Here is a 25,179-nt window from a genome sequence, read left to right as displayed (position 1 = left end):
AGAGTTATTGAGAATAGAGATCTTAATCACACAAACTCTCGCAGCTCTCACTGCACACCTTGAATTAATTTTGACCAAAAATGTGTACAAAAATCGCGAGTAATGTATAGAACCGCCTTATAAATGATACTTAAACTATACGATAGGTATGTAGGTTACATAAATAGATCTTATGGACCAGTAGATGTAATATTCGGTAAATTTAAAATATTGTTTTAATACTTTATTAGAGCACCGTTTTAATCAGACGTATAATCTACATCTTCGTCAGTTATTGTCAGCATTTTTAACTTTTTCTTCGATGTGTTTGGAAAGTTTTGAGATACTAATAAGAGCAAGGCATAGTTAGTGTTTGCTATGTGCTTGTACGCTTTCGTATGTGTGTGTGTGTGTGTGTGTGTGTATGTGTGGTGTGTGTAGCCATATTGTCATAGTCAATTCATTCATCGTAGACGTCTCATCACAATCCAGAACCTGTGAGCCCATGAACGCTTGCCTGTCGTTCGACGTTAGTATTTCGTTCAGAGAATATGAAATTAGTGTAAGACTCTACAATGCGTTTGTCTCTGAGAGGCAGCAATGTTTATTATTAGAAATATCTTAAATTTAAATGAAAACAATATTCTATTGTAAGACATAACACAAAAAATGTTTTACAAGTTAATTTTTTTGCTAAAAACAATCTCGAGCAAAAACCTATGCACACAGGACATTATTTAATAATATGAACGCTAAATATTGTAGTCGGATGTAGAAGCTATGTTTAAAAACATCCTAGTGGATGGATCCTTATATAATATGTAATTGTTTCTTATGTAAATCTAAAGTAATGATAACTGTTGACAAATGAAGTGGAAAACTAAACACTGAACAAATTTACATGTGAACCTGAGATCTAGAGCCAAAATAATCTTAAATACGCCCTCGTATTTATTAAGTCACAACAATTTAGATTATATTATTGATTTAATTATTATGTACACAATATTGTTGTTATATATTAACTAATGATATTAGAAGAGACTTTATTGTATGTGTTTAAGGTCCAAAATGTAATTACCAATTGGTATTTTTTTATAATGAAAGGATGATTGTACATAATACTATTACTATTAATAATATCACTCAGGAAACCAACACTAAATAACGGAATGGAGATTCTACTTATTAAAACAATATCTTCATTTAAAATGCGTAGATCGGGTTGGACTTAAACCTCCTAAGAATAGTTAACACTTAATACTGATGTCAGAAAGAAGTTTGAATGTTTATACACATATGTACGTACAAATAAACACCGCGAGTTCGTTTCAAAGCTTACGTGGTATATTATGAAAACATTTATCAGCTGAATCATAAATATTTTTTTATTGCATATGGAACACTCAGACGAACAGGCACGAGATCATTGTACCCTAAGTGGCGTATCTGACTTTCACTGGATCCTAATCTCTGCGTGATACGCGAGGCCCCCTTTCTTTCTTTCACCGGCGTGTGGCAGTTGGCCTCAACGTGAGACGGCGACCGGTCGCGTCATGCGCCTTGACAGTTGATAGTTGATAAACTAACGGTGACAGTGACAGTTCTGCAGTGCGCCATGGCGGTGACCGTGGCTTTTCTCTCCCTGATACTCATAACGACTCAGCCTGTCCGCTCGGAGGAGTCCTTCATGAACACCTTCTTATCAGGTCAGACTTTCTCCAAAGATGGGTCCGAACTCACATACATAAATTAGTCGTATGTCCGTTGAATTGAAATGTGCCGAACTAATTTGGTAAGCGAATGGAATTTAAGGCCGCTACTTTTTAAACTCGCTCGCCATAGTTTTGTATTAACGGTCCGAGCGATCTTCTATAATAAAGGTTTCCACGTAAACGAGAAACGGTAAACTGATGAGATGTTTGGATTTTTTTTTTTGTGTTTAATTTTATTCATACATCAAGGCCTATACAATTAAATCTTACAAACACTCAATAAATACTATTCATAAATAATAAAATATGATAATTTATATGTCACGTAATGTTACTTAAAATTCTAGTTATTTCAAATACAAAACAGTATAAAGGTTAATAATGATTTAATTATGTATTTATCTCATATTGAATAGTTCGTAAATAACATATTTTCTAAACGGAAGTGTGTACTTCCGTTAATAAGTCATATGAGTCAGTCAGACTTTCTTGTTACTTGGTATGGTCGTATAGTGTATCTATTCGAATATCTAAAGCTGAAAACTATTTTGACGTGCTAATCTCAGGATCTAGCAGACTAAATTGGATAATCTTTTTATTTTAGATAAACCATTTATTGAGAAAGGCTAAGGGCTGCAACCCCCCAGGGTGGCGCAGTAACGTTCAAGAAGTTACTGAATAATATTTTAATCATCTGCTTTTCGGTATTGGCGAACAGGTCCGTCTTAAGCAGAGAAGCGTCGGTACAAGCTGTGTTCTGGCGATGGTTCAAGACCATCATCGGCCTCGCGTACTAGATTTTTTTTAAACCAAGAATCTAAACAATAATTTTCATTAATAATATTGTTAAGAGTGATATTATTGTGAGTGAGTGATTCTATCCACTTCTCCTACGCCAAAATTAAATTAATAATATTAGATATGTATTTGTTTTAAAAAATAGCACAATATGTAGGTATTGATACGATCAACTGTAACGGATACTTACTGCTAGGCAAAATTATTGTCATCTAGATTAATTTTAAACACACTAGGTGGTAGGGCTTCGTGCAAGCCTGCCTGGGTAGGTAAAAACACTCATCACAAATTCTATAACCCGAGCAAGCACTACTGAATTAACATATGCTTAATTCGATCTCATAGTTTATCTTAAATAAAATCCAATGAAACCTCACATGAGGAAACTGAAACGCTTTCTACCACCAGTGCTGCAGCGAGGTGGATTGAGGTCCAAAAATTTGTCCTCGAATTCTCGGTGGACTCCAAGTCTGCCTTTGCCCAATAAATATCCAACATAAAAAAAATAAAGACATTTTATAGGTCACAGTTAACAAAACATTATTATAAATTTAGACCCTCTTAAAAAGTCGGTAAAGAACAGTAAACCGAAATGATAGAGTCGAAACGATTGTTAAACGTAATAACACTTTAACATACGATTGAATACAGCCGAGATTATAAAGCTCTAATGGTAAGGTTCATGCAACCTCGTTTTGTACGTGTAATTATATATAATTTAAAAATTGGTATAATAACCGACAGAGAGAAGCCTCGTCAAGCGACGTTACAAGAAATAAGAGTCATTATCATATACTAATAAATGTATATTAATATTATATTTGAATATAAATTAATTTGTATAAATAATAGTTTATTTACTGATTGAATTACAATATAAAGTTAAATCAAGTAGGCTATTACAAGCAGTTTTTAAAAGTTCTATTACAAAAAGTTATCACGGGTTGGAAACGGCTTTAACTCTTCCGTAACCGTTATATCTAGATAAACATAAGATTTAAATTTAGTGATTAACACCGTTAATTTTTTGTATTAATCTTCCAAAGTCTAGAATATACTATAGGACCACCCACAAGAGGGATAAACGTTAATAAAGAGCATTTGAAATCGAATTATTGATCGAGAACTTAAATAAATAATAATATATTAATTTAATTAAGGATTCGCGGTAAAATGGCGTTAGCAATGTCGAAGCTTTAAATAAAATTTAAGTGGATAAGTATTTAAATGGAATAGTGCTATATAGTATTAATAGTATTATAAATTAAGATAACTTAATCAACAACTAGAAAGAAAGAAAAATATTAAAAATACTTGCTATATTGTGCACTACTAACATCTGTTAGCAAGTCGCATAGAATATATAAATCTGAGGTTTGAATATATATACTCCTTCGATTGCGATAGGCTAAAAAAATTTTTTTTGTTTACCTAATATTAGTTGACGTTCGTATAAAAAGTTTAGGGGTTCCAATTAAAACTGCAGTCGTATGTTATTTATTTTTCTAATCAGCTAATCTAATATTTTTAAAAGTCAGACGTAAATTTTATATGATTATACTTTTGAATAAGGTAATTCAGTTCTTAAAATACACTTATCGGTATTTATAAAATTGTTTGTCGTGATTGACTATCAACGCCCTGCCAAAACATTGAGTCTATATAAAGGCGTTAGTTTTATTAACCTTAAGCACGCAAAAGTTCTTTAACGTGCACTCAAAATAATGCTAGGGATTTTTTTTTTTTGTTATGTAGTTTCTTATTTCACTCGAATCGCAAATCTCTCTACTTTTTAATAATGAAGGTCAAATAGGAAAATTTTCTAAAAAATAATAATATCTCTTTGTGATAATCGCTTCATGTAGGTATAATTTCATTGTATCAGAATAAGTCTAATACCTTAAACTCTATCATCAAGATTATTGACTCACACCAAATTTCATTTACTGATTACATTAAAAAAATATTCTTCAAGTGACCTTAATAATATATTTAACTCTTAAAATTATAATGGGTTATACGGTCGAAACATTCACAGTAGCAGCCGTGCCATCGCTTCGTAATTCATGTTAAGTCGGAGACCACTAGTGTCGGTTTACCCAGCCCGTCAGATAAAACCTTGGAGCGAGGAATAGAAAGTCCACTTGTGAACTATAATAAGTCCTGTTCAGTTGACTAGACTCTCTTCAGGAAAGTCAAAGAAATCGTTCAGGAAGATATAATCTATTCAATAGTAATTAAAGTCCTCAAGCAACATACATAAGGGAAGAGTAATTTTACGTTACGGATTTTACGCCAATATTACAATTCAATACAATTAAAATTTAGGCTATTAGCGTGACCAGCGTGAATGATATTTACCTGTATATACGTTTATTAACAGCAGTCCGTAGTATAATTTCTCGCTGTGTAAAAAGCAAGCTATCGTTATTGTAATGAATGGCGTTTTAATTGTATAAGGGGGCGGCGGTGCGCACGCGCAGGTAACGGTTCCCGCTGCCGTTACTAGCGTTACGTTTAGGTGATAATTAATACTATTTGCTATCACTATGGGGTCTTGTGAATTGTTATCATCTATTTCTGTGGATAATTTATAAGCTTGATGACGTCACACGGGCTAAGTACTATTAACTTTATATAGCATAGTTTCTGAGTTTCTAGGACCTTCTCGGTAGACTCTACATTTCGAATCATTTTTCTTTTTAATTTTGTCGATTTTAAATTACTTCTTAAGTCCCTACATTAATAAAGAATATTATAATTAAGAGTGTATATCTCTTCGAAAACATTTTTTAGAGCTATTGCGATTGTGAAATACGTATTCACTTATTTTTAAAAAAAAGTATAGCCCGAATTTATATATAGAATAAAAACGTCAAATCAAATAAAACTATTACTTTAAGTATACACTGAGCAAAATACTAGCACGCGAAAATCTAATGGCAACAGGTGAATGTCCTTTTGCAGGACAAAACTGTTTCTTCTACGCTGCTCCAATGTTCGTGGGTAAGCGTGGCGTCCAATAGTATTTGCCCGTTCAACACTTCAATCTTCGGTGCCATCTCAACTCTTATTTAATATTCAATATATATCAAATACTTGAAAATATATCAGAGGGAAATATTAAAAATATATTGGCATCAATATCATTTTAGATTTGTTTAATGCTAATAGTTAGATTCTATCTGTATTATATGTAACAAAATCAAAATATACTTTATTCAAATAGGCTTTTAAAAGCACGTTTAAATCGTCATTTTACATAATTGTATTGAATATAAAGCTACCACAGGTTCGGCATATAGATACTACGGAACAGAACCGTCATAATACACAGTACTCTTTTCTAAACTTTCAAAAACAATACTTATGTTAATAAAATACAATTAAATGTATGTAACATATCCTGGCTGACAGTCAACAAATATTAGCTCCACGCTTTTTTTATCATCTATATAATCTTGAATAATATTCTCTATTTATAAATAATAAAACAGTACTGTGAGCCGAGATGGCCCAGTGGTTAGAACGCGTGCATCTTAACCGATGCTTTCGGGTTCAAATCCAGGCAAGCACTACTGAATTTTCATGTGTTTAATTTGTGTTTATAATTCATCTCGTGCTCGGCGGAAAACATTGTGAGAGAACCTGCATGTGTCTAATTTCAACGAAATTCTGCCACATGTGTATTCCACCCGCATTGGAACAGCGTGGTGGAATATGCTCCATACCTTCTCCTCGAAGGGAGAGGAGGCCTTAGCGCCGCAGTGGGAAATTTACAGTCTGTTAATGTAAAAAAAAAACAGTACTCATTTATTGAAGACAGATATAGAGCTACGTTGTAGAATTTTTAAATACTAGAAATCTTGCAAACGAAGTTTATCATGTCTCTTGTAGCTTTTGCAACGTTCTCATGGAAAGCACTCGCCTGTTCTCTCTCAATACCTCCTCTCTGACCCTCCACAATGACCTCTCTGAAACTAAAAGCTATCGTAATACGAAAATTCCTTATTAATCGCATCATAAGCTTTTACTTTAAACGTCATAATACAAGCAAAAGCAATCTCTTCGTAATATAAGTTTTGTGTTTATATGTTTATCTATTAAATTGTGTGTATTTAAAAACATATATAGTAAATATTTAACATGTAATATCAAGAACATTGACCATAATATGATGGTAACTGCATCAGATGATTCAATTTCTATCACCGGTACGTAATATCGCGATGCGCGGGCACATACGCTGACGAGAAAGGTTGGGGAGAGAGGGGCGGAGTGGGGGGGTGGGTGAAGTTGTAACTGGAGAAAGTTTGACAGACGCGTCGACGCCAATTGATCTCAATTATTTTGTTGAATTTATACTTTGTTTTATTTTACATGACGCAATTTTTAAAGTAAATGACAAAAGGAAGTTTTGACTCATCTAACGTTTTAAACGTAACACGCAAGGGGCTGTTAGTATGTCTTTTGAAGATTTATCGTAGGTACTGTTGAGTTGCTTATCAGTTTCTTGGCCAATTCTTGGAATCTGCATACTGAACGGCTCCCAGCTTTTTTGTAAAATTTTAATAAATTTTAGCCTTAAACTAAGCCACGATTTTCCACTACAATCATAAACTATCTGCGCGTCATATATAGTTCACAAGTGTGTGTGAACAAATACGGGCGTAGTCTCTTTTCTCTCTCTTAAAGAACAACAAGACCGGATACATCAGACGCAGGACCACTAGCTCTACGTGCCTTCGAAGCGTGAACTGTCAGCTCACTCACTCCGGATGTTATTGAATTTGTGCAAAACAAAACGTGATTTGTAGTTCGGTATTTGCATTTATCTCATGTCTAACTGTATCACTGTACATATATACTATATTCATATGTACTTTAGTGTGTTGAAGTTACTAATAACATGTCCTCATTCTATAATTGTAAATAAGGAGAGTTTAGGAGCAGTTTTTAGTATACTATGTTGATATATAGGTTAGTAGCTGCGCCTCACAGTTTCACTCGCTCTGTTTCTTGTTCATGAAAGTTTACACATAAATATGTATATTACAACGAATTATTATTTAAATAATACTTAGATCATTGATATTATACTGTTTAGTAAAAATTTATGTCTTATACCGTTTTAAGTTCATAAATAAATTTACAAAGTTCAATAACCTCGATCAGGGACAAAAAAAAACACGTCTCTAATCCAGATCTAACTGTGCCAGTTTATACTCGGACCTGCACAACCTTTTACAAACGAACGAGTTGCATATTCGAATGGAAACATGTTGTGAATGAATGGAACACACTGAGTATGTTTGTAGTGGAACTAGGATTGGCAATATATCTGATTAAACAAGAGAGATGAATGATTTAAAAATATACGATGAATCTTTCAAATTAGAAGAAAATTTGTGTAAAGTGTTGACCGTGTCATAAGAAAATTTAATATCAGTCTAGTGCCCCGTGAAAGGGTACTAATATGTATGAAAGTACGGTTCGATAATTTGCCAGATTGGTGCTGTGTTGCTAGTCCTAAAAAAAAACATTTATATGTTTGATTAACCGAATAATTTTACATTAACGCCTTTTGACGCGTCTCACTTTGTGTATCGAATCACATTTTACTTTATACACGAATATATTTTACCTTATCAAAACTACACAACGACATATAAGTACGTTTAATATATAGTGTTTTGCCACGAATACCATCCCAAAGTATAACATTATAGTCCTATCGAAAAAACGAATTAACTTCTGACTTATTTCGGACATTTGATCATTGGTAATGACGTATTTTAATTTTACTTAAAAGAATAACCCATTAAAAAATATTCATAAAATTTTTAATTTACATTGAGATCTCTAATAGAGAACTATAATATATAAAATCAAATTCAAAATCAAAATATACTTTATTCAAGTAGGCTTTTAGAAGCACTTTTGAATCGTCATTTATCAAACTATTTTAAGTAAAGCCACCACCGGTTCGGAACGTAGATTCTACCGAGAAGAACCGGCAAGAAATTCAGTAGTTACTCTTTTCAATATTGTATAATAATCATAGGGACATAGTTATTAAAATTTGTTCTACTATGAACTCATATGGCCTAGCAAAATAAAATATAAAAATGTCTACAGAATTAAGCAAACTATTGTAATAAATATTAGTTTCGTTATGTATTTACGCTTTCGAACTAATTAAAAAAAAATAGTTAAAACATTTCCGTCTGATTTCAAATTTAGTATTATAAAAAATTATATCAACTCATTACAATTTATTTGCGTGTTTTCGTCAGATTGGCAAATACCGATACGTACACGATTATCATGCGCGGGCGCACGGTTCGGTGAAACCGTCAAGTGGACGCTGAAAGTGAAATAATTGCATTTATTTCTACGACCAATCATTTTGGACATTGCATACTTTATATACGGGTTCTTTATTATTATAATTAGAGTTTGGTTAAGTGGTTGTGGATTCAAATACCGGGTGGGGGAAACAAAAGTAATTTAAATATCTTATTGTTAATCGGCTTATTAGCACTGGTATTTCGTAGCAATAGCTTTAGGTACATCGACAAGGGGCATCAAGATGTAATGAAAAAATCGATGGAAAAACATGTTGAAGACATTGACTGAGATAAACGGAACAGCGTCGCAAAAACTCCGACAGTCAGACTCTAAGCTCTCCAAATAAGATGATAAACAGACATCATTTAGACGTGCATGTTTGTTTGGTCAAGGTCATGATATAAGGTCCAAGGTCATTGAACGAATGTAACGAAAAACAGCTCTAAGTTGCTGGCAAGTGCACTGCGTTTTACAATGCTATCGGTAGAGTATCTCCTCGGTCAGACTATGACAGTGACGGAATTGAGGGGGAAATCTCAGGAACTAAGGATCCGATACAAAATTAGTTTTTTCTGCTTATACATTATTTCTTAGTGGTATCAAATATATTTATATCATATAATTTTCTTTATTAATAAAAACCCGTGTTAAGCCGGGGCTGGTAGCTAGTTTAATAATATTTAAGAAAGACATCAATATGTTTTAAAAAATTATCCAACAAAATCTAAATTTTAATGAAATTCTGTATTAATATATTATAACAACGATATTATTATTTAAATATTTATAAATCTTTATAGAATATTATATATATATGCATTTTTTATCTACATAAATGCAATATGTAAATAAGGAATATCCTTTTTAATACGACTGCTCAAAAGGATTGTAGCTCAATTGGATGTTCAGAGTTCAAGTATTTATGCAAGTTCCTTCAGTCCACCCTTTGATTGCCAAATTTGAACCAAATTTGAAATGCCTCGATTAAATTATTTAAATTTAATTTATATATTTTGTAAAAATACATTTATTAGAAACACCAACATAATTATATGTATTATATGCATAGTATATGTGTAAAATGACGTCATGCAGAGGTGAGAATACACACATTATATTGTTAAAGTCGAAATATAAATCGAAGTTCGAATGAAAGTGTGAATTATTATTATATAAATAGTATTTATAGTATTGTTTGAATGTTTATACTATTATATATATTATCATAAGATATATATAAAGATTTCGTTTCGCATTTCGCTTCGAGCTCTCCTCGGCAAAGTGGAAGCTGGTATAACTTTATTATGATACGTTTTTAGCGCATCATCATAATCATCATCCTCCTGCCCTTATCCCAATTTACTTGGGGTCGGCGCAGCATGTCTTCTTCTTCCATACTTCTCTATCTGACGCCTATAGAGAAATTTTCATGTACTTAATTTGTGTTTATAATTCATCTCGTGCTCGGCGGCGGAGGAAAACATCGTGAGTAAACCTGCATGTGTCTAATTGTGTGTGAATCCACCAACCCGCATTGGAGCAGCGTCGTGGAATATGCTCCAGTGCTTTAGCCCAGAAGTGGGAAATTTACAGACTGTTACAACGAGTATTTATATTATTCTGTTATTACGCTGCGTATCACTTCCTTTCACGATCGTGTGCAATGATGAATATCGTATTCGTTCTCACAGAATAGTTCCATCGATACGAGAAGCGTGTTCGTGTACTTTCTAGGTTCCAGACGAATGTAGTAAGTCTAGAATACTGTAGCTTTACAAGCGAGTATGTGCAATATGCGACTACACTTTCTCAGCGGCCAGTTTCAAATTATCTTGATTTATAATTAAAAAAGTGAAATCACTCAACTCAAACACATTATTTATATAAAATGTATCGTGTTTATTTATTTATTTGAAGCCATGAATCGTTGAAAATGTTATATATATATATAGGTATATGTTTATATTTATGTGATTAATTTAGATTTCTAGTGTTCCAAAGTAATTGTCATCTCATATGACCAGGATATTGATGGCCAATTACTGCTTATATTGGCGAGTTACAAGCTAAAAGCGTACATTTTCTTTTTATTAAAATATTATTTTAATGAATTAGTATTATTGCTATATGTTGATATATGCTCATTCCATACAGAAGAGAATATCAGTTATCCATGGATATAAAGAACTATGCCGATGCTATAACTGAAAAAAATATAAACCAAAACTATTCAGGTGGCTTAAGTGTAGAGTTATCAGTGAGTTTACCCTATATATTTTTTTATATTAATGTTTTATTAATCTGAATACCTAGATTTTTTGGTGGTTCTCAACTTGCTAAAACATCTTAATGCCCAAGATTTGGGCGCATTGGCGATGTAAGCGATGGTTAATATATCTTAGTGCCAATGTTTGGCCCAAAGTTGGCCCAGTTATCAGTCCAGTAGGTAACATTGTTAGTCTTCTACAGATACTATAAAAGTACGCAAATATGTTAGTTCTCTGGTCATGACAGAGTGACTTCCCATCACATAATGTTAGAAGAATTCGTTGATAAATTTAGTCATGTAGGACGGATTAATAATATAATTCATATTGATAATAATTAATTGGCTTATACTTATAAATACATAGTCTTAATTCTGGGTTCAGGGCGTGCAAAATACGGTTATCGTGCGTTGAGGGATTCCTCGTCGAAGGTGGTCAAATCTTGTACCATCGACGAGACGCCTCATAAAGTTATCTTAATTTTTACTTTATATCGTATAAGTAAGCGAACTGTCACCTTTAGTAAGAGTTCAAGACTTAAACACATCGCTAATAAATTTGGTAACTAAGATGTTATGTCCCTCGTGCCTGTAATTGCACTGGCTTATCAGATTACAAACCAGAACACATCAATACTATACAATATTTCTGTTTGGCGGTAGAATTTATGATGAATGGGTGGGCTTGGGTAATTTTATACCCATTTTCATCCTGGTCCAGGCTACAATGGTGTAGTCGCAATATTGTATCAAACAGACTAAGTTATTTTCGCATTTCAACGTCTGAAGTGAGTTTATCAGGAGCGATAGACGTTGTTTCTTGTCGGCTGGTGTACTTTCGTTTTCGGCGCGGTGCGGGTGTCGATTTCTCCAACGTTAGGTCATCGTTTAACGGTGGTCTGTTTGACGGTGCCACAGATTATAAGCGTTTTCACATTTGCATTATCATTTTTGGGGTCACTTAATATTTACTCTCTAAAATACTTTTTAAATTTAGAATTTAATTTAATTTAAATTTGCTTGAAAATAGTGGATTTTTTTTTTTTTAAATGAATTTTTAAACTAATTATTATCAGATTTTTCATATTTCTGTTTTGTTTTTTTTTGTTTTTAATAGAACTCTTAAAGTATTTGACTTGGTTTACGTTACTATGTCATAGTCATATTTACAAAACGATTTAGTTAGATCATGCTTTGAAAAGAATGTTAATAAAATAAAATAAATCAAAAATTTAGCGTTGAAAATGAAGCCGGATTATATGTCGTCCTCGTCGATAAATTGGTCTAACTAAGATTTGTTTAAACAATAATGTAATAATTGGTTTATTTAAATGCTAATTATAAATTATATTACATTAGGAGGAGGAGTGTTAGGTACCCCATGACGTTTTCTAAACGCATGATTGATGATTTAATTAAGACATGAAGCGTAACAAACAAACTAATAAACAAATTAACGCATCGGATTCACCTATGACATCGGATAGGATAAATAAAAACTAAAAAAAACTTTTCCCATACATATAGCCTATTCCAATCGATGCAGGAAAAAAGCTAAACAAACCTTAGATTTACGTATTTCATGATGCGATTTGCTTATAACTCAGATATATTGTACACTACTATGGGTTTATGATTAATGTAACTTTATTTATAATACAACACGATTGCACTTAACTACTTATATCCTTATAATTTTACTTCCAAAATTCCGATGACAGTTTCGTCGACACACAAAACGCCATTTTTTCGCAAACCCATGGTGAATAGGGTAGATTAAACAAGCTCTCGACCAATGATATCGCGTCAATGCGCTGTCAAATGTTGTTTATTTGGCTTTTCCCCTCTTATGGTTGGCATAGATTATATACTATGTAAATATATTAAGTACCAATAGTTAAATCTACGAAACAAAAAAAGAAGAGTTGTGTCCCGGGATTCCCGGTTGGAACGATGTTCCTTTCGTTATATAACAGACCGTTTGAGAATATCTAAATGAGAAACTTCGTTCCAAAAACAAAGAATACATGTCAGAATCGCCATGATCTCGTAATTCACACCACTGTCTGTTTTCCTTTCATTTGCCTCTGAGCATAACTGTTCATCGCAGGGAGGGCCTAACGGTCGCAGCCGGGATAGGAATGTGGTAGCGCAGGTTTTGATTTAGGATGGCTTTATGTGTTAGGTAATAAGGTCGAAAATAAATTGCAGGTGCGTGATCGAGCGGTTTCATTGTCTATTCGTCTTTTTGAGACCGACGCTCTAGGTGAAGGCCATGGCGTTAATCTACATTCCGTACCGGTAACTTTACGTCTAATTCATTTCGTATAGAATTCAAAACTGTAAAACCTTACTAAGATACATTTTAGTTTTATATTCATTTTTTATTTTATCGTGATGAATTATTGATTTGAATTTTAAGCGATGGCAGCATACTTAAAGAAATATTTATTCAAATTTAGAATATATAATGGACCATAGATAAGGAATGTACAATGTTGCATCAGGTGCAACAAACGGCCGTGTTACTAAAACGACGTTGGCGCAGACTGATTATAAATATTAAATTCAATAAATAAAGCGTGTTGCTGCACATATATACCAATTAAATAATAATATTATAAAATACACTCATAACTAACTACTTACAAATTACATAAAATCATAAATATGTAATACATTGACAAAAGTTCATTAGTTTTCTATGTTGTCTTGGGTCTGGGTGTATGTGGTACCGTCGTTACTTCTGATTTTCCACAACACAAGTGCTTTAGCTACTTACATTGGGATCAGAGTAATGTATGTGACGTTGTCCAATATATTTATTATTTAAGTATACTTGAATAGTTTATTTCAATGTAATTGTTATTAAATATGCAAAAATGTAGTTGTCGAGTTCTTCTTTTATATATAAGGATTCGTATTAGAAACTTGTATACAACATGTGTTTGAACTCTTCATCATATTTAAAAATATCTTCATATTTAATTCCAAGTTAAGTATTTTATTGCAAACCTTCTTGTGACCATAGATAATTAAGCAATAGAGTCGAGAAAATTTGTGTGTGTTTAAAATTAGTTAAAAGCTTGTCTACAGCGACATCTATCGGATTATAACATATGCATTAAAGAACGGTTAAAAAAAATTATAGCCTATTCCAATGGAAGAAGAAAAAAGATAAACAAACTTTAGATTTACGTATTTCATGCAATTTGCTAATAACTCAGCTATATTGTGCACTACTATGAGTTTATGATTAATGTATCTTTATTTATAATACAAAACGTTTGCACTTAACGACTTATATCCTCATAATTTACTTCCAAAATTCCGATAACAGTTTCGTCGACGTTCAAAATGCCATCATTTCGCAAATCCATGGTGATGGAAATGTCATACATTAAATAAGCCCTCGATCAATGATATCGCGTCAATTTGCTATCAAATGTTGTTTATTTGGCTTTTCTCCTGTTGTTGTTGGAATAGAGTATAGGTATGTGACTTCAAATCGTTCAGAATTTTAACGAGAAGATGCAAGAACTATTAAATGGTTAAAGATTTTATGTATATATGCATAAATACAATATATTTATCGAATCTAAACTTCTTGCCCTTTAGGCGTTTTTCTATTTTAATTAGACAACGATTCAACTGGAATCGGAAATGTATCGTTACCGTTATAAACTTCTAGAATTGGTCCCCAATTACGATTTAGTTGAGAATAATTATTGTGAGGAATAAACGAAGTTGGTCGAAATAGAATCGAAATTGTCATAGTAGTAGTATTTAGTAGAACATTAGCAGCCTGTAAATTTCCCACTGCTGGATTAAGACCTCTTCTCCCTTTGAGAAGGTTTGGAGCATATTCCACCACGCTGCTCCAATGCGGGTTGGTGGAATACACATGTGGCAGAATTTCGTTGACATTAAACACATGCAGGTTTCCTCGCGATGTTTTCCTTCACCGCCGAGCACGAGATGAATTATAAACACAAATTATGCACATGAAAATTCAATGGTGCCTGCCTGGGTTTGAACCCGAAATCATCGGTTAAGATGCACGTGTTCTAACCACTGGGCCATCTCGGCGTATTTAGTAGAATTGGCCTCCAATTCAGTACGTTATTCTTTTGTTTAGAAGCTATGAGTAGCCTTTAGTGTTATTTAACGTTCAATTAAAGATGTGTTTTCATAAAATTCTTATTATTAATAACTATTAAAACCTCTTTAACTGTTTCGTCTTATTATTTTTTTTATTAAGTTGAACGTAAGTGTTTCTAAGTATTATAATAACACAAATAATATTGACAATGCAATAAATTAAACCAGCGATTTATAATCGAACTACTGCATCCAGGGTCACCGTAGTATTAACGCTCACTTCCCTAAACCCTTCCAGATGACATGGCCATGACTGGAGCATCATTTTTTACCTTAAATAGTATGAATAATCAAAATAAATGAGTAATCTATGTAAACTCGTCTACTTTGTTTCTCTTTAAGTAATGACCAATATGCGTTTGAATTCAATCAAATTTGATGTAAATAAAATTTGATTTTTAAAACGACTTGTGTATTCGTTTGTCTTTACTCGGTGGTTGGGCGTAGGGGTACCACCTGCTCACTCACTATTCTATCGCTAAACAGTAATACTTAGTGTTGTTCTATTCCGGTTTGAAGAACGAATGAGCCAGTGTAACTACAGGCACAGGGGACATAACATCTTAGTTCCAAGGTTGGTGTCGCATTGGTGATGTCAGGAATTGTTAATAAGGTGACTAGGTGGTAGATTGGCTTCAGGTAGCCTACTTACCGGTCCATCTACGTACTATACAATAAATAACGTAACTATTTAAATAAACTATTATACAAATAATATGAATTTTCTTTTTTATTACTAATAATGCATTTAAAGTTAGAATACTGTCTATAAGCTGACACCGGCGTGTATGTGTGGGTATATGCACACAAACAATTATTTTGTAATTTAATAATTACGTGTATGTACTGAAGACAATTAAATCTTACTAACATACTGATATGTAAATGTGAATTTCATGTTCTCGTAAATAGTAATGAAGCTTAATCGAACTAATAATTGATTTGAAAAAAATAGTCAATACAGTTCTGGCCGGTGTGAAAGCGAGTTAGTACTCCGTCTATTTCTTTCCAAGAATTTGTTCTCACAAAGCTAAAAGCGGCGCGACGCGGCGCTCGCGCAGACGACGGGGGAATAAAAAACAGTTGCCAGTTAGGCCTGCGGACCACTAAAGCGTAACACATGGACGCGTACGATGAATAACTAATGTGTAATGCGGTTTATGAATCGTTCATTTGACATAGTAACAATTATTGGGCCGTATTACCTTAACTAGCGTTTATGTGTGTTGAGCTGTCGTTACCGATTAAAGATTATTAAATAAAAAAAAAAATCTTTTCGACTACATCAATCAATCAACATAGCGTTCCATTTTAAAATATTATCTAGCAACGTTCGAAGTCTCAATTACTTTTTTTTTTCTTTTATTTTTGCCGAGAGGGCATAGATTATTTCGCCAATGTCACGTGCGATGGAGAAGACACGATGGAGATTGAACGGTACGGTCGAGATTACAGGCTCAATTTAATTTTGAAGGCATAATATTAGTAGACTCTTTGTTAACCCATAACCTAAAAAAACAGAATAATAAATAACTAGGTAAACATAAATTATTATTAAGACAAGATATAAGAACAATCACAAGAACATTTACAACTTAATGTATTACATAAAAATTTACAAAGTGGACTGATCACAAATATTAACAAACATTCAACATTAATAGGGCGAGGGTCTTTAGGAGGGGAAACGTCGTATACAGGATGGAGGAGTTTGGGACAAGAAAACAGAATATGGGATAAGGAACCTTAGCCTAGAACTTTTTTTTAACAAAATGAATGAAACCTAAATTAGCGTAGTCCATTAAGGGTAGACATATAAAAATTTGATTAGCCGTTTTCATATTTTTGAAAGGGATTGTGAGCCAAATATTTTTCAGTTATTCAAACAAGAAATACTGTACAAAAGACTAGTTTCTTTTCAATAGAATGTATAGAAAAAATCCGAAATAAACATTACTGATATTTAACAAATTATTAATTAAAAATGCATGTTTTCAAAAATATCTATATTTCTAATATAAATTGACTGCTGTATCACCTACAAAAATGAGTTTTAAGTTATTTTTGCAAACAGTACATAGACGAGAAAAATATATTAAGCAGATATGTAATAAGCGCTCGTGATGTACAAATGTATGTATAACTTTCTAGGTCTGCTGGAGACGCTGGACACGCAAGTTGATGCCAAAAACTGCCCTGGTGTCTGCATGCATAGCGTAGCCGCCTTCATTTGCTCCAGTGTGCTCGAAGAGATCACGTGCCCCAGCCCTAATATGAAGTGCTGCGTGGATGAGCCGATTGGTAAGACAACATTTACAAACATTTTGAAATTAATATAATATACTTGTTGACATAATTATTTAACTAATTCTAGTATTGTAGTAATCATTACGATTAGTGGAATTGATGTAAGATTCTTTTGTAAGGTTTGACTTAGTTTGATATGTGTGGAATATGTTATGATTATTTATTTAAGTATATATATTTTCATAATAATTATATTCATTAAAAGGCCTTAATTTATATACAAATAAAACTTAACAATATTTACCGTAATAATCATCAATGAATCTTTAGAAAAATATTGATTTATTTAAAGATAGTTAAAATACTCATGGAGAGCCGAGTTGATTCGGTGATTAGGGCACGTAAACCTTAACTGCAGGTTGCGGATTAAACCTGGACAATCACAACAGAATTTTTATGTTTTTATTTTTGTTTATCTTGTACTGGTCGGTGGGGGTAAACATCGTGAGAAATTTGCTACATCTGTACACAAATACACATTACACATATTAGCGTTGCGAAATATATTTAAATTTTCAATACAAATACAAATCATAAATAGAAGTCGCCTTAACCGATACTCTCGTTTTTATTTTTTTATTAAAACCAAATTATTATTTTCAGGAAACGACACGATGATAACGACAAACAAACCATTTACAACACGCTACACAACAACCGAATCAGAATCAGAGGAAGAAGAATTTACAACAAAACCGCCGAACGACAAATACAAAGACAGTGGTAATTATTAGGTACACTCTATTAACTATTAGGATATATTATATACATTAGTAGATAGAACATTTGAAACGTCAGTTTTTATCAACAAAACAACAATAATGGGCGATTTGGAGCTGGAGAAGATCAATAGGGTAAGATGAGATGAGATGAGGGTCATGCAGGTCAAGTTTCCAAAGACCAATTGGCGATGAGCTGAAGCGATCCAGTGACTGGAACTGACTTAGAGCCGGTCAGGCATCACTTATTTACAATATTTCGTCCTCGGTGGTCCAACTCCGTATTGGAACGGCATAGAGGAATTTCCATAATCTTCTCAAAGAAAGGAGAACTCTTATACTTACTTTTATATTCGATGAATTTAACTAATCTATGTCTGTAATATAAATTATTTTATAAAATTCAACTTTCATTTATATCAGAGTGTCGTGTGAATTTCTTGAGAAAATACTCAATAACTTTGTTTGAACACAGACTTCAGGATCTGCTTATGTATCGGCCGATTAGAAACATTATTTTAAAAATATGTCCGTTTAAAACATTTATATTGCTTGTTGTCTAAGGATCTTATTTCAAGAATTAAATATTATATATATATTTCATTATTTTCCAGGTAATATAGCCTGCCCTGGTATATGTGTTGCGTCTCATCTGAGCCATTATTGCGAGGCGTATCTCACGTCTAGTGGTCTTTGCGTGTCTGGCAGATCGTGTTGTGTATCTCAAGATGGATTCGGTGATAGAAGACCACCAGATCTGGTAGTTCCTGCTGAAAATAGGTATTCTACAAAGCGCCCTATAACTACGGTAAGTTTTTCACTTACTTGCTCAGAAGTAATGTGAAAATGCCAAAAACAACAACAAACGTATTCTTGGAATATTTTCAGTTTATAGCAATAATATATCAAGATGGCCCAATGGTTAGACTTGATCAATATGAACCAAATCCGAACAAGCACCTGAATTTTCATGTGCTCTATTTCTATGAGCACATTCATACATTCGTCTCATTGGATTTGGCTTGCCTTTGCTTCAAATGAAATGTTCATGTTTATTTCATAAATAATCCTTCATGAGTCCGATGAAAATCTGCCACGTTTGTATCTACATACCCAATTTGGAACAGCGTGGTCCATACCTTCCCAAAGGAGGAAACCTTAGCCTAGTAGAGGGACACTTAGAAGTTATTACTATTTAACAATAATTGTATAGTTTGGTAACATAATTTTTTTCATAACTTACAGCTAACAACTACACCGCCTCCAAAACAGAAGCCTGGTCGGAAATGTCGCGGAGAATGCGTAACTGGATTTTTTTATCTACTCTGTGCGAACGTGGATGAAGATGCCTCATGTCCGGCTGACGAGAGTTGCTGTCTCAGCGACTCCACCACGGAAGTCGCAACCAGGCGGCCGCATACAACGCCAAGGCCAACGACACCAGTATGTAATCAAAAATCATGTTTAATCTTCAAATAGAATCATCATATAACAATTATTTACCTTAATAATTAAAAAATCGCGATTGGCTTAAGGCAAGGATTCACTTAAGTGAATCAATTGATAAATTTATAAACCACCGGCTGAAGCTGCGGCTTTACCCGCGCGAAATTTGTAAAACTTTACCTAGTAAAGTAAAGTAGTCTATATCCTTCTCCGGGACTCAAACTGTCTCCACTCCAAATTTCATCTAATTCGGTTCAGTAGTTAAAACGTGATGAGGTAAACGATAGAGTTACTTTTGCATTCAAAATATTAAGTTTACATATCATACGGGATGTTAAAGGATTCTAACGATACCCGATGCGTCCAAAACTGAAATTTACGTCACATAACATACACGAACCATGAAACATTACACTACGGACATCATCACCAGGAAAAAATCTTTACTATTTTGTAGTGATGGAAGATTTGATATGTTTACATTATTTTTTATTCACTTTCCCTATATTCCAGGCGCCACTGCCAAGATGTCCAGGCCATTGTATAATAAATTTAATCAGAAGTCTCTGCGAGCGCCCGGCTGTTCTGATTCCTAACACCAATTGTAAACTGTCTGGCACCGTCTGTTGTGACAACACAAGGTATGTTTTTGTTGCTTTGTACTTACAGGCAGACTGTTAAGCTGTGAGATCACCTGTGTTTTTATGTATTAAAAATGTAGGCAGACTGACTAATTCGGCATCTAATGTTATGTAGTAGTAGTAGTATGTACCACCAAATGGAACATATATTTGTAGGTTATATGTAATAATGCAATACATAACACATCCTTCACATTGTCACCTGCTAACCATTCCTAAGGTTATCAGACTTCATTTTAATGTGGCCCACGTCTCACGCCTCTGAAGACGTAGAATATAAAATATCAATATTTTATATAATAAACTATTATAAAATTTTAGAATACCACCACGTACTACAACACGGCCCACCACAACAACTACGACAACGACGACGACACCAGCGCCCATCGATCCCCGCCCAGACTGTCCCGGTTCTTGCATCGTCTCCTTGCTGTCATTTACGTGTTTCCGTAAGTTCACCTTAACACAGTACATTTTAATAGTAAATTAATCATAAATCCGAATATAATATCAGTCCAGGAATCCAGTCCAGACGACGTTTGTTACATACTGGTTTGAAATAATCATTCTGAAATTCGTCGAGGATGAATGGATGAAATAGCTTACAGAAACCGTTATAACTAATTATGTTTATAGGAGAAGATTACCGAAATTGAAAGAAATTGAATGAATATAACAGAAGTTTCTTTACAAGGATATCGTTCACCGAGAATAATTATAAATGCAAATTAAATAAATCCAGCAGTCGGTGATGCTTGCTCGGATAAATAATATTTTGTATTATTTTCCAATCAGGTAACGCAGAATTGACAGATGTATTCAAGTGTAAGAAGGCAGGCACGCAGTGTTGCGCGCCAAAATCGAAGGTTCTGGAAGCGATCGGCGTCAATCGTAACGATTCCTTCCCATTGGCTACTACGCACACATACACACCGCATACACATACTGTGGCACACACGTTACCATATACATCGCCTCTACGTAAGTTTATGATTTTATGATCAATACAGAAATGTTCGTTTTTTTTGACGATTTTTATTTAGTTAATTTTTGTTTATGTTTTAGCTCAATACGAACCCAACTACGCGACAACTCTTAGAACTCCAGAGAAATACAACAAATATGTCTGCGGTGTCAAAGGTAATGAGATCCTTATCATAATCTTTCATAATCATTATAGTAATAATCATAATATTTTCAAAGAACTAAAACAAGTGCTATTTGGCGCTGATCGTCAAATCGTTTCAGACGGAAATTATACTGATTGCAAAATCCACAACAACAATTATGCATTCATTTTAATACACTGCTCGAAGAGAGTACATTGATTTGTCATTCGAGACTCTGAGATATAGTTTGGCAAGCTTTTATTATTACGCCAGTTTTACATTAGTTCCACTAAACAAAATGAGCTGAAAACTTGCAAATACTTTTAGTGCTGATTAGATTGTGAAAGAAAATGAAAGATCGTTTAAAAGAAAATTGTACTTCGAAAGGCACGTCGTCTCGAGCCGGGCGCGTGATGGGCGGCGAGGACGGCGAGCGCGGCGAGTGGTGCTGGCAGGTGGCGCTCATCAACTCCCTCAACCAGTACCTGTGCGGCGCCGCGCTCGTGGGCACGCAGTGGGTGCTCACCGCCGCGCACTGTGTTACAAAGTACGACCAAACCGTTCAGTAAAAGTTCCCTTCAGTTCAAGTGTCAAATATAGAGACAAACTGATACAAAGCAGTAACGTTTAACGCCCACTAGTCTTAATATATTTCCTAGATCAACGGACAAAACCTTATTTTTACAGTTTTGATTCACTTTTGGAATATCTGTAATCATAGTTTCTCTAGTAGGTATCATTTGAATTTTAGAGGCGTTTTGTAATGAACTCACAAAAAATAATAAGAAGTCTTATATTCCAGTATTGTTCGCTCCGGTGATGCCATCTACGTGCGAGTTGGAGACCACGACTTGACCCGGAAATACGGGTCACCGGGCGCGCAGACGCTCCGTGTAGCCACCACCTACATTCACCACAACCATAACAGTCAGACCTTGGACAACGATATCGCACTGCTCAAACTCCATGGAAAAGCTGAACTTAAAGAAGGTACGGTGTAAACGTTAACAGTCAATACGCTATTTATTATCAAAAGTGTTTATAATACCTTAAACTTACCATTTATTTTTCCCTATTTTGCAAACATATAAATTGTAACTTATTTATAAAAGATACACATAGATATGCTGTTACATTCAAATCGTGTCTTCGGCCTTGCCTGTCCGCAACTTATTAACTATCTTCTGATTTAAAAAATTGGTAAGAACGCGTGCATTTTAACCGAGGATTGCGGGTTCGAACCCAGGGAAGCATCACTGAATTTTCACGTGCTTAATTTATGTTTATAATTTATCTCGTGCTCGGTGGTGATGGAAAACATCGTGAGGAAACTTGCTGTGATATATATTACACGTGTTGCTATGGTTAACACTCGTATTTATTATTATTCGGGTTGCTATGGAAAACATCCTTCTTAGCAATAAACTAACAAGCAATTGAACGTGTTTATCTATTATCCACAAACATCTCACTCGCATGTGTCTACTTTATTAACGTAAATTTCAAAGAAATTTGGCCACATGTGTATCCATCAACTCGCATTGGAGCGGCGTGGTGGAATATGCTCAAACCTTCTCCTCAAAGGAAGAAGAGACCAGCAGTGGGAAATTTAGAGGCTGCTGCTGTTGGTCAACGTAATGACATATTTAAACGTCGATACGATGTGCAGGCGTGTGCTTGGTGTGTCTGCCGGCGCGCGGGGTGAGCCACGCGGCGGGGAAGCGCTGCACGGTGACCGGCTACGGATACATGGGAGAAAGTGAGCGATGGAATACTTACACATTAACCAACCCGCACTGGAGAAGCGTAGTGGAATAAGCTCCAAACGTTTCAAGTGAAATAATACAATAATTATACAAATAATATGACACTATTATCAAGTCTGTAGATATATACCAGGATATAAAAATACTCAGATAATCGTACCGTGCATTCATAACTTAGAAGTCACGGCTCACATACAAACAAATCTTATTAAATTATTAAAAAAGAAGTACCGCTTACGGGACATCTATTTGCAGAAACAATTTACTCAAGATCGTTTTCAATTACCCAGCTTCCCAAGACGATGGATTTTAAATAACTCCATAAGTCTAATAAGAAAAAAAACATATTTTTTTGGTCGATTGGATATCATTAAACGACTTTTTTAAATTATCCAGCGGGTCCGATACCACTGCGCGTGCGCGAAGCGGAGTTGCCGATTGTCAGCGACGCGGAGTGCATCCGCAAAGTGAACGCGGTCACCGAGAAGATATTCATACTGCCTGCGAGCTCGTTCTGCGCCGGGGGTGAGGAAGGGAATGACGCGTGTCAGGTTAGTGTAGCATCTAATTAGATTGTCTTCTAGCGATCTCTCGTACACTGGCCCACTCAACTTTCAAACCGGAACGTAGCAATGGGAAATATTGCTGTGTGGCGGTAGAATTTGGCGGCATATTCAAGGTGTCATGGCGCGCTGATGTTAGACAATCAACAATATGACGTAATGATCTATATAATATAAATTATTCTTATTATTTTTTTTATCTATATTCCAGGGTGACGGCGGTGGTCCGCTAGTATGTCAAGACGATGGCTTCTACGAATTAGTCGGACTTGTGTCTTGGGGCTTCGGTTGTGGACGACGCGACGTGCCTGGTGTATACGTAAAAGTATCCGCATTTATTGGTTGGATTAACCAAATTATATCTGTCAATAATCTTTAACATATTCAAAAACTCGTAAAATGAAGTGGACAATCTCTTTGAATTCGACAATTTTGTAGCCTTAGGGGATGGAGCCGCCTGATCCTCTTGGGCTATCGTTGTTCCCACTCTTAACAAAAGCGTTACGCTTTTTTAAGGGAAATTATGAAGGAATAGGAATATTAGTAATTTATAATTTAAAAAAAAACATTATACGAATATATTTGCCATTACATTTTTGTCATTATTTACGACAATAATTATTCTTCGAATTTAATGTCACTGTTAATTTATGTAGTTAACAATTAATGTTTACAAAACGTAAAGCTACAACATTTAATTTGTTACAGTATTTTTCATCATTTTTATTTTTTGGCAATATACTTTAAGTAACACTAAGTATACGTGTATGTATATTATAAAGGAATTTCATTCGAAACAATAGTTTAAATTTGAATGCAACGTAATATACTTCAAGAGCGTTCAGGTGAAACATTTGCCGCTATAACGACAATATCACTGACAGTCACGTTACTGTGTTGCATGCAGTTTATTTTAATTATATGACAAAAAATTTTGTATACATTCCAATTCCATGCGCTTATAATAATTTGATTAGATTGGTTACTTCATTTTATTGTCGGTGTTAGTTTATTTATGCGCTTGCGTTAATTTTTTTTTTATTAATCGATAGCTTAAGAATTGGACTAACTTTTTGTTTTTTTTTATATAATTTAAAATAAAATAAAAAGGAGGTTTAATTATTGAACAATCACCTAAACAAATTAACTGTAAGCGCATATATTTAAATTCAACCAAGAAAGTAGCGGTTGGCTTTCCTTTTTTGTTTAAATTAATATTGATCGTGTCTTATGTGTGGAGCATAAAATTATGTGAAAACTTCAAAGGAAAGTCTACCTTAATATATTATATTAATATCAATTAATTTAGTATGGTGGCATTATGTTAAAAAAAAACTTAATTTATTTAGGGTATC

The 25,179-nt window shown here is 34.0% G+C and overlaps 2 protein-coding genes across 2 annotated transcripts in view; both read left to right on the top strand.

Annotated features, from left to right (window-relative positions):
* LOC113403730 (uncharacterized) overlaps window positions 1-13,630 on the top strand; it is a 135,804-nt gene extending 122,174 nt beyond the window's left edge. The window contains exon 10 of the transcript XR_010309470.1: window positions 13,617-13,630. The gene's annotated coding sequence lies outside the window, so the exon portion shown is untranslated. The remainder of the gene's footprint in view (window positions 1-13,616) is intronic.
* Window positions 1,503-24,299, top strand: LOC113403831 (protein masquerade). The gene is made up of 14 exons (XM_026644449.2): window positions 1,503-1,688; window positions 17,422-17,571; window positions 18,181-18,300; window positions 18,911-19,104; window positions 19,542-19,739; window positions 20,256-20,383; window positions 20,705-20,835; window positions 21,182-21,367; window positions 21,452-21,526; window positions 21,883-22,042; window positions 22,298-22,485; window positions 23,165-23,254; window positions 23,658-23,812; window positions 24,036-24,299. Exons 1-14 carry the CDS (start codon window positions 1,598-1,600, stop codon window positions 24,201-24,203), a joined length of 2,034 nt encoding a protein of 677 aa, XP_026500234.1. The 5' UTR covers window positions 1,503-1,597; the 3' UTR covers window positions 24,204-24,299.
* Window positions 24,300-25,179: the final 880 nt, after the last annotated feature.

The sequence above is a fragment of the Vanessa tameamea genome, chromosome 20 (assembly GCF_037043105.1).
Source record: "Vanessa tameamea isolate UH-Manoa-2023 chromosome 20, ilVanTame1 primary haplotype, whole genome shotgun sequence".
Classification (NCBI taxonomy): domain Eukaryota; kingdom Metazoa; phylum Arthropoda; class Insecta; order Lepidoptera; family Nymphalidae; genus Vanessa; species Vanessa tameamea.
The sequence above is the reverse complement of the archived record's forward strand: the minus strand, read 5'-3'. Positions and strand labels throughout refer to the sequence as shown.